We start from the raw sequence: 10,830 nt of genomic DNA, 5'->3' as shown, positions 1-10,830 counted from the left end.
CTCTAGCCATGGGGTGGAGTCCAGTGGAAAAGTGGGCGGGGCTACGGTGGTGGCAAGACGGCGGGGAGCTGGGTGGGAGCAGGGTTTCTGGGCATGACTATGAGGGCGGTCAGAGTGGGCCGGCTTTTAGTTAGTGGGCGGGCATATTGAGGGTGGACAGAAGAGTGGGCGGGCTTTCAGCGCAGGGGCGTGGTCTCCTCGGGGTAGCGATTGGTGGGCGCTGTGGTGGGCGGGTTCTCGGGGCGGGGTCTCATTGGGTGGGCGGGGTCTGTATGGGGGGGGTGGGAGCTCCGCCATGAGCGTAGCACTGCGGAACGCGCAGTCCGCTGTGCCTGTGCGCCGGGCCCTTCTCCGCCGCGCCGTGTGCGCCCTGCGCGCCGCCCTGGGCGCCTCCCGCTTCGACGTGGGGCTGGTCTGCGCCGGCAACACATTGATGCAGCGTCTGAACGGCGCCTACCGACGCTGCCCGGAGCCCACCGACGTCCTCTCTTTTCCGTTCCACCAAGTGGCGGCGGGAGAGCTGCCGCGGCCGCGCTGCCGTGACGAGTACAACCTGGGGGACATCTTCCTGGGGGTGGAATACATCCACCAGCAGTGCCGCGAAACCGGGGAGGATTTTGACGATGTCCTGACGGTGAGCCCCTCCCGAGCGTGGTGGGCGGCGGCGTGGGCACGGGCCTCGGTCGGTAACATATATGTTGTGCTCCCGCCCCCCGCGCAGGTGACGGCAGCCCACGGATTATGCCACTTGCTCGGCTACCGGCACGACACGAAACCCGAATGGGAGCAGGTGCGGGATGTGCTGGGGCCGGGGAGGGTGTGTGGGGCCTGGCATGGGCTGGACTGGAGACCCCGGTGATATGAACCGGGGCTCGCTCGGTGTTAACCGCCGCTGCTCCCTCAGATGTACCAGAAGGAAGCGCAAATACTGGAGGAGCTGAACCGCCTCACAGGCTCCCGTCTGCGGCCCCTTACCGCCGGCCTCTTCTGAGAGACCGAGAGGTGCCGGGACTCCGCCGGCGCCGCCCCGGATGTGGCGTGGGGATGGCGGCGCAGGGGCCCGGTGGCCGCTGCCCTCCGTCGCTGCTGCTGCTCGGCCTGGCCGCGCTCGCCCTCCCGCCGCCGCGGCCCGCCGCCGCCTCCGAGCCACCGCCCGCCGCCCTCCGCGCAGGCCACGCCGCCTCCTTGCTGCCCACCGCTGTCGCCGCCCCGCGCACCAGGTGAGCAGCGGCGGCCCCGCCGCGTCTGGCCCCGGGCCGGTCCTGCCCTCCTCCATGCGGTGTCCCCTTGCACAGGCGACCCGCGGTGTCTCGGCCTTCAGCTGGTAAAGAGCCTCCTTTGCTTGCTGGTGCTTTTTTGGGCCATTTTTGGACGGCGTTATTGCAGCTGTCCGAGGCCCTTTGTCTGTAGAATATCCTGATTTGGAAAAGGATCCCACAGGGATCATCTAGCTCCCAGCTGCATTCTTTTCCCCTACTTCTCTAGCGGACGTCCTCCTGCCTTTGTGTCCAGCTTACAAGAGTTAGCCTAGGTGACATGCCCGTGGTTTTGCCATTTTCACCACACACCCCATATTACCCTCAGGATGAGCTAGACTCTTCGCTCCTGGACCCTCTGCAAGAAAAGCTCCTGGCATGTGCCACCTTGCCAGGAGACCTTAGTGGCCCCTCCAGCCCCTGCAGCACACAGTGCTCTGGCTTCCGATGCTTCTTCCCCTTCTGAGTGCCACAAACTCAAAAAGAGCTTCCTTCCCAACAATTTCATCACAGGATTGTAGGGTAAAACCAGAAAAATGTGTAATAGCCTCAGTGTGCTCCCAGTGATGCCTTGGAAAGGCTGACCTGAAACAGAGACTGGGCAGAGCTAGTGAATAAAACAGATCTTTATTCAAAGGCATCTAGGATACCTACTGGGCAGGACAGGGCCTGACCAGGGCTACACCCAAGGTGGACTAAGAATGGTCACAAAATGGCTGACCTGTCACAAGGTCTTAAGTTTTTGTAAGTTTTGGTCCATTTGCATATTGGGGTTTAATTGTCCAATTACAGCTTCAGGTTGTGAGGTCTCATCCTTCTTGTTCCTCCCTTCAGTCCATCGTTGTTTATGCTTTTGGGCCTGAAAGTTATCTGTGGTTTTCAGCAGTAAAAACATTTGTTTTGTGTACCCACTCTGTGAAGAGAGCTTACTAGCACTTAATATGAGGCTCAGAACTACACCCCTAGGGAGCACAAAATCTGAAAACCATGAAAGCTAAAACTTAAGGTATCACCTTAGAAATAATGGTATTCCTTTGTTCTCCCCAGGTATCTTTTGTATGATGTAAACCCCCCTGAGGGCTTCAACCTTCGCAGAGATGTCTACGTTCGCATTGCTTCCCTTCTAAACACCCTGCGGAAAAGTGAAAACTGGGTGTTGGTTCTGCCTCCCTGGGGACGCCTTTATCACTGGCAGAGCCCTGACATCCTCCAGGTTCGGATCCCTTGGTCTGAGTTCTTTGATATCCCAAGCCTCAATAGGAACATCCCTGTCATCGAATATGAGCAGTTCCTTGCAGGTGGGGTATAGGATCATACAATGTATGATTAACTAAATATTTGATACGGTTTCTCTACAAGTTCATCTTTACAGGGGCTTTTATCCTTTCATGTAAAAAAAAAAAAAAATCTTAGAAGTGGAAAGAGGAGGGATGGGAAGTTTTGCCAAGCTGCACAATCATTAAGATGGAATAACCCAATTACTTGGCAGCTTGTTTGATGTAGCACTGCTCTCCCGTCAACTTCTGAGACCCCTGAAGACAGACTGTGGTTAAATTCACCTGTGGTATTTCTGTGTAGTTTTGACCATAGTGACAAGATCATAAGGAGAGAGGCAGCTTGTTGAAATACAGCCACCTTTTTCTGGATGTGGTGGTTGGACAGTAAAAGTTGTAAACCAGCTTTTTGCTTAAACTTACTTTTTTATTGTTGATGCTTCATGTACTATACCCCTTAGTTTTTGTGTCTTAAGAGAAACATTTTCCATAAGAAAGTGAAGTTGGTTTCTTTAGGATTTAATGCCACATTGAGCTAATCACCAAATGTTCAAATCTGCAGCAATGTCACAGGCTTGTTCAGTAAAGGAAATAAAGGCCACCAAATGTCACACCTCTGCAAAGAGCTCTGAAGGGAAAGCTGTTACCTGCCTTTCAGGAAAATGCATGTAGAGACCCTGAAATTTAGGGGAATAAGGGCTTGTATGTGGCATTTTTCTTGGAGGTACTCCTGCTGTGGCAGCTGCTTTACAGCACTGAAAACCTGTGTGCTTCGTGGTGTGTTTTACCCAGCTGATAGTGATTCCGTTGTGTTTGGCACATAAAATCATAGAGCTGATTAGCAGGTAGTCACATTGCCTGACCCTTTTAGCTTTTCTGGCTTGCACAGAACTTCCTTTCCTTTTTTATAGGGAAAATAGGGATGAGAGAGTAGTGTAATATTAGCATTTCTAGCAGATTTTTAACTGCAACTGATGCTCATTCATACCTTTACAGAGTGAGTTTTTATGCTTACAAATCCTTTGCTTTGCCTTCTGCTCAGAGTCAGGTGGGCCCTTTATTGAACAGATTTATGTGCTACAAGGCTACGCAGAAGGATGGAAAGAAGGAACATGGGAAGAAAAAATAAATGAAAGGCCATGCATTGATCAGCTGATGTACTCCAAAGACAAGCATGGCTACTACAGGTAACATCGAGCAGTCTTTCTGGTCTTTTCAGTTGTATTCAGAGAGATATTTGCCTGCTGTGAATATCTGGGTGCTTGGGGTTCACTTTGGTTATAAAAGGCCCATCAATAATAAATTGTTGTATTGCTATGAGAAGATCTAATTCTGTAAAGTTGTTGCTCCTCAGAAAAGCAGCATAAAGGATGTGTCTGGTTTATTTGTATAATATGTAATTTTTTTAGGATGTGTTGTTCTATATATGATGTTAATTTAAAATACAAGCCTGAAACCAGTCCTTTGTGTTCCCTTTTAGGGGGTGGTTCTGGGGTTATGAGGAAACACGAGGTCTAAACGCCTCTTGCTTGTCTGTCCAAGGATCTGCCTCTATTGTGGCTCCCATTCTTCTGAAGAACACTTCAGCACAGTGAGTTGCCTTGTATAACTATGTGTTGTTGTATTATTGTTGTACAACCCCATTGCTGGGTGGGAAGAGCAGGGGGAATTTAAAGGTGGTATCCCACTGTTGAGATAGTTCATTACTGAATTATTGTACTCTGTTAAAATCATTACAAAAGGGATTTACACTGTAAGAAACACTTAACTAAGTTAAGTTAAAGATTGCGGTGCTAAAACCTAAGAGCAAATAGCCTTGGGCTCCTTTATATTCCCTCTTGGGCAGCTTTTGTGACTCTCACCTCCAAGGTATCATCAAATATCCCCTAAATCATGCAGTGGGAGGGATGCTGAACCATCAGCTGTTCCATATTCTGCCCCACACCACATGTGATTTTACATCTCTGGCACATTCCCCCTTAGTAGTCTCTACAGTGGGAAGAGTCCTAGCTCCCTGAGTTGTTCTCCATGTGAAAGCCATTCCATGTCTTTGGTTGTCACCACTGCCACTCTCCAAACCTTTGCATTTCAGCAGGATCTTCCACACTGAGTGTGGCTAAACCTGTTACATTGCAGTACAAATTATATGCTCTGTCAAGTGCTCTGTTCTTTTTCTGCTAATCCTTGAGACACAGGTTCCTTATTTTGACCTCTGAGTGTTGCCTTGATGTTTACATCAAACTGTCCATGTTCCTGACCATCAAGACCTTTAGTTATTAGAATGAAGCCAGGTTTTTGGTGGTTGGTTGGTTTGTTTGTTTGTTTGTTTGTTTGTTTGTTTGTTTTTTAACCCGCACTCACTCCTATATTAGATTTCATCTGCTGTTTCATAGACCAGTGATCAGAATTCTCTAATTCTTCATACTTGGCCTTAGCTGCTCTGAGGAATTAAAAATAATTGTTCAGCTGTGTCACCTGATTTCATGCCTTTCTGTTTAGGAATATGGTGAAGAGACCTTCCACTTGTGACTTCCCTCTGCAATGAGAATTTATCCCTGTCTATAAACTTTTTTTGTTTGTTTGTTTTTAATCCGTGCAAAAACCTTTTTGTGCCAAGTTTTCTTAAAAGCCTTTATTAAAGGCTGTCAGGAAATCTTGTTAGGCAATGTCAGTGACATGTCCCTTCATGTGTGCCAGCATCTTCAAACCACACTGATTGTTCAGAACTCTGATCTCCCATATTGCCCTTCTGGCTGGACAGCCAGTTGTGTGGTCCTAGGATTGGATTTTTACCCTTCAAGTGTGGTCACTTCAAGGAAACTTCCCAATGCATTAGGATTAGTAACTTCACTCACCTCCAGTCTTCCTGTTTGATGCAATGCTGCTTCTTCACCAGCAGTCTAGTCTGTTTTCCAGGTGATTTTGAGCCTTCTGTGCAGGTGTCCAGCTGATTATCAGCAGTGATAATCCAAAGTTGATTGGTTATTTATTTCCTCTCTTTTTAGTAGAAGGAGATGCAGATAATGACCTTGATCCCTTTATGCAGAAGCATTTCTCTGTGTGTTTGCTTATCATCAGTGTGCTCACAAACTAAATCTACATTTCTTATGCTCTGGGATACTTGAAACGCTCAAAATCTCTTTTGCTTCTTAGAATTTGGATAGTGCAGTTATGCTTCCAGTACACAACTCTGAACTGTGTTTATTTATGAGAAGCACAAGCTGCTGTCTGCTATCACACATTTTGGTAGTGTCTTTGTGTTCTTTGATCTGTTGTTTTACTGTAGGACATTTTATTCTACATGTGGAAAACACCTTCTCTGGGTTTGTTTTCATGATCTGCTTCCTCCTAGAGGCTGTCATGTGCTCTAAGGCTGAGCTTTATCACAGGTCACTTCTCCCCTTTGGATCACTCTCCCTTGTTGGAAATCTTATTTCTCCTGTAGCAACTATTGCAAGGACTGTGAGAGGTGGTTATTGCTTGTTAGTGTTTAACTTTGAGAGTCAGGGTACCATTTATTAAGGAAGAGAGCAGGCACAAGGAGTGACATGGTTCCCTTCTCTCCTCAGCAAACTGTGTGTCCCAATTTGCCTTGTAGAGAACTAGAATTTGCCTCATAGGAGCCTGTCTCTCATTCCCCATGCTTGCTTTGCAAACAGATCATAGTCTGTGCTTTATCCTAACGAATATGTAAAGAAACGTCATAATGTAAATTCTATTCCTAAGGGAACTGCACTCAGTTTTACAATTTTCAATAGGTCAGTGATGTTAGACAGAGCTGAAAACCTTCTTCATGACCACTACGGAGGGAAAAATTATTGGAATGTGAGTATTTTACAGATAGCTTCTCTAGACTTTTTACTTGGCTCTGCTAAAAAATTCATAACCAATGTGTGCTTCAGTTTTGCCTTGGGTTTCTTGTCTTGGAAGTCACTTGTGTCTTCTCTTTCAGCAATGTGTGCCAACATGGTTTTCAGGCTGCTGTGGATTATTGTGACAGGAATTTGTCCTGCTGTCTTGTGGCTAAAGGCCCAGTGCTGCAGGGCATGATGATTAAAAGGTCCTCCTCTATACAACTCTTGTACAATCAGAAGAGAGCAGTTTCTTATCTAGTCAACCTCAAGATTAGTTTTTCAAAAAAAAAAAAAAAATCCATAAAGTGCTCATTATTGTCCCAAATCCCTCCCCATTGGCTTCAAAGGCAAAATTCCCATGGGTTTCAAGGCAAAGGTCTATGATAAAATAATTCCTGTCATAAAAGTTTTAAGAAAATGTTAAGGTTCAGACACAGGATAATGGAACATGATATGGAGTGGTTGATATAGTTAAAACTCCTGAGAGAAACTGACCCCCACGATAATACAAAACAAATTATACAGACCTCAGTCTTGTAAGCATCTGGCTATTCACTTGAGATATGGCATGTTTTCAGAAGTGGACCAAACAGTAATTTGCTAGCCATGAATTGTTCATCGAGACTGACCTCTCAAAGAAGGAAATGTAACCCAGGTACCATATTTGAGTATGACTTGTCCTGTAAAAGCAGACATGAAATCCACATGGCTTCATAACACATTCCTTCGCAGTGGCACTTTAAACATTGCTGCAGTGGTTTTGCCTGATGTCCAAACAGAAATTTATTCGCTGCAGCTTGAGCCCAGGACCTCTTCTCTTTTTTCCATGCTCCTCTGAGAAGCATCTCTTCCTTCTCTGTTTCTTTGCAGACAAAAAGGGAGAAATTGGGATTTCCTTCATTCTTTTGCCTGTTAATAAAAAGGCCACTTCTGGCTGTGTGCAGTAGTAGCTGCATCACAGAATCTTAGAGGTTGTTATTCACAGGTTAAGGAAATAATTCCTTTTTCATCACTTTTCTGCTGAATTTCATAGGTGTGTCTGTGGCTAGATGCCTAATATTTTTAAAGCAGGTTTTATTCTTACAGGTGTTTGGCACACTAAAATGTTTGCCCAGCTTTTGTTTCCAAAAGTGAGTTATATTGCTAGGGTGTTTAATTTGGTACATTATATGTTCTTGTATAAATAACTGCAGTGTCCTCCTGTACCTGTGTATTGCAGGGACAGGTGACAGCTAGTTATAAATGTGGTGATAATTAGATAGAAGCTATTAAAGCTTGGATAAAAAGTTAGAAATCATTGCTTAGAGTACTGCATAGAGGCACCAGAAGTAACTGCATCTTGGAAGTGCTGTGTGTGTGCAACTGTCTCCTAGGCATTTTTAGCTCTCCTTTTTCTGACTTGGTATCTGCTCTTATTCTGACAGACCCGTCGGAGCATGGTGTTTGCTAAACACCTCCGCGTGGTGGGAGACGAGTTTAGGAAGAAATACCTTCAATCCACTGATGAGTCAGACAGGACTCAGTACAAGGAGGACTGGACACAGATGAAGGTAAAATCCTTAGCAGTCTATTCCCCATAACAAATATTTCATTCATGTATTCCTGGCTGTGTGCTGTAGGGCATGTTGGAAGGTACAAGTGAGTGATGCTCTTCTGTTCACAATCGAGGTGGACATGCATGTTCCTTGTGCCCCTTCTCCCTGTGTGACACAAGCTAACAGAGTCTGGCAAGGTGTGCCTGACTGGTTCTGAGGGCCAGATCTTTGTTGCCCTCATTTCAGTAAAGGAAGGTTGAATTTCTTCCTGTTTTCAGCACTACATGTGGGTGTAAAGTTCAGCTGCCACCTGTCAGTGGAGGATTTATTTCATCAAGGAGAGGAATTTTTGCTTACAAAGATTTGGCAGTCCAGTTTCCCTTGTGTGATGGAGGCTACCCAAGATCTAAATGTTGCAGCAAGTGTCCCAAGCTACTTCCAGTCTGTTGTGGTTTGAAAGCAAAACGAGTGAGAGGCTCCAAGTCAGAGATATAATTTAATAAAAAGAAAGGTAAAAAGGTAAAAACAAAATAAAATAAATGCAATAACACAAAGGATCACTGACAAGGTCAGAATACAACCTGAGCAGGATGGTGGAAGCAGTCCAGGTGAAGTGCTCTTCCTGAAGCAGTGATCCTGTAGAAAGGTCTGGGAGCTCTGGTCCTCTGGGAATCCAGTGGGTAAGTGCTACCTGCACTGTCCCACATACCAGCTTATATCCAGGTGAGAATGCTTGGCTCCTCCCCCTGGGCAGAGCATCTCACAATAGCATGAGAAGTGTGAAATGGGTCCTTGATGGCCCATTAACAGAGATAACCCCTGGAGGGAGTTACCTGTGACTCATGGGCCATTAGCAGAAGACACCCCCAAAGGCGTTAATGGGCCATTAACAGAAGACACTCCAAAGGCCATTAGCAGAAAAGGCAGGGGGCTTGGGAAAACACTAGCCCACCTGGTTTCAACAGTTCATGAAGATGGTGATAGAATAAATACTTTGTGTACATCCTACACTGCAACCCAGGACACAGTCCATACTTGAAAATTTCTTTCTGCAACTAGAGTGATTCTGTGCCTTATCCAGAGATGATGCATTCTGGCTTTTTAGTGTGAACAGTGATGCTCTCAAGCTTTAAAGTTTTGATCTTTCTCTTGTAGGTTAAGATGGGCACAGCTCTAGGTGGCCCATACCTTGGGGTTCATCTCAGAAGGAGAGACTTCATTTGGGGTCACAGAGAAGATGTGCCTTCCCTGCAAGGAGCAGTAAAGAAAATCCACAGCCTCTTGGAGATGCTTAAACTTGAAAAAGTTTTCGTAGCCACTGATGCTGTTGAGGAAGGTAGGCAGATCACAGTCATTTCAGAATTGGTAGCTTTTGACAATGTGCAGCAATTATCACTGGCTCCTCTTCTTGCCTGCAATTGCAGTGAATTTTTGGCAACTGTGTTGTAAAATTTTTTGGTAGATTTTGTTGTCACTTGCTCTGTAACTGTTCACCCAGGGTCCCCTTATAAACATTGTGTGACAGCAGCAAGTTGCTCTTCATAATGTAGAGATAAATTTGTATCTTTCCTTTTTTAAGAGATTGAACTGCTCAAGAAACTGCTCCCTGAGATGGTGAGGTTTGAACCCACTCTGGAGGAGCTGGAACTCTATAAGGATGGGGGCTTGGCTGTGATTGACCAGTGGATTTGTGCACATGCAAGGTAGGAAACCTGACTTTTACTTCAGCCAAAACTTAATGTCACTGTCACAAAACTGAATATAGTTTTTGGCCCATGGTTGCTTACAAGTTGTGTAAGATATTATATAATCAATTATATAATTGAGATATATATATATATATATATATAGTAGATGTATAATGGTTATATTGCCTGTATATAATATGTTAATTTCATTATCATATCGTTTCACTGAACTGTAAAGTTCATTGGACTGAAATCTAATTACTTGCATTTTAAAAATTTGCCCCTGCTCACAAACCTTTTTTGATTTTTTCACAGGTATTTTATAGGTACCTCAGTTTCAACATTTTCCTTCCGAATCCACGAGGAAAGAGAAATCTTGGGATTTGATCCAAAAACAACTTACAACCGATTTTGTGGTGAAACAGAGAAAAACTGTGACCAGCCAACTCACTGGAAAATTGTATATTAAAAACAGAGAAACACAAAGGTTTCAATGCTGTTAGAGTTCAAAACAATAAGGAAAACTCATGGGGAATTACCTCTCTTGGAACAAAGTATGACCCAGTCCTGTACTCTCAGCTCCTGCTCCCCTTCTGCCATGGGTGTGACATGGGGTAGCTGTACCCCAGCAGCAGGAAATTGGCTGATCTGGCTGGCACTGGTGCTGGCAAAGGTGGCACCTGGGCACTGCAGCTGCTGCCAGTTTGCTGGATTGGGACTCCAGGCCCCAGTAAACTGCCACATCTGGGCGCTGCCCGTGCCAGCAAACATCAGATTTCAGGCTCCAGGTGCTGCTAATTACAAGACATGGACTTCCTTTTCTTTCTTCCTTTCTTTCTCTCTCTTTCCCTCTTTTTCTTTCTCTCTTTCTCTCCTTCTTTCTTTCTGTTGGAATGAGGTGCCTTCCTTCTTTCCAGATCCCTGCCACTACACCTCAGCCCTCCACAGCTTTACACTTTTTCCTCAGCCCTCCCAATTGAACTGCAGGTGCCTAGAAGACACTTCAGGGGCCAAAACTACTAAAAGAAAGAGCAGGGCAGCCCCAGCATTCCCACTCTGTGACACCACAGTGGTGGCAGCCCTAGATTTACCCCCTCTGTTGCGCCACAGCAACTGCAGTCCCAGTGTTCCCCTCCTTGTGACACCACAGCAACTGCAGCCCCAGCGTTCTCCTCTCTGTGACACCACAGTGGTGGCAGCACCAGCTTCCCCCCACTCAGAGA

At 45.8% G+C, this 10,830-nt stretch overlaps 1 protein-coding gene across 1 annotated transcript; it reads left to right on the top strand.

The window, feature by feature from the left end:
- Window positions 1-286: 286 nt before the first annotated feature.
- On the top strand, window positions 287-10,113 carry POFUT2 (protein O-fucosyltransferase 2). The gene is made up of 11 exons (XM_083864691.1): window positions 287-634; window positions 722-790; window positions 874-1,220; window positions 2,304-2,554; window positions 3,573-3,717; window positions 4,011-4,121; window positions 6,289-6,355; window positions 7,809-7,934; window positions 9,075-9,255; window positions 9,499-9,622; window positions 9,923-10,113. Exons 1-11 carry the CDS (start codon window positions 296-298, stop codon window positions 10,074-10,076), a joined length of 1,914 nt encoding a protein of 637 aa, XP_083720817.1. The 5' UTR covers window positions 287-295; the 3' UTR covers window positions 10,077-10,113.
- The last annotated feature ends 717 nt before the right edge of the window (window positions 10,114-10,830 follow it).

The sequence above is a fragment of the Zosterops lateralis genome (assembly GCF_965231275.1).
Source record: "Zosterops lateralis genome assembly, chromosome: 7".
NCBI classification, from domain to species: domain Eukaryota; kingdom Metazoa; phylum Chordata; class Aves; order Passeriformes; family Zosteropidae; genus Zosterops; species Zosterops lateralis.
Note: the sequence above shows the minus strand (reverse complement) of the source record. Positions and strands in the feature narration are given on the sequence as shown.

Coding starts and splice junctions, on each gene's coding strand:
- POFUT2 (XM_083864691.1), top strand. CDS start 296: ATGAGCGTAGCACTGCGGAACGCGCAGTCCGCTGTGCCTGTGCGCCGG. Junction 4,122..6,288: donor CTGAAGAACACTTCAGCACA/GTGAGTTGCCTT, acceptor AATTTTCAATAG/GTCAGTGATGTTAGACAGAG. Junction 6,356..7,808: donor GAGGGAAAAATTATTGGAAT/GTGAGTATTTTA, acceptor TTATTCTGACAG/ACCCGTCGGAGCATGGTGTT.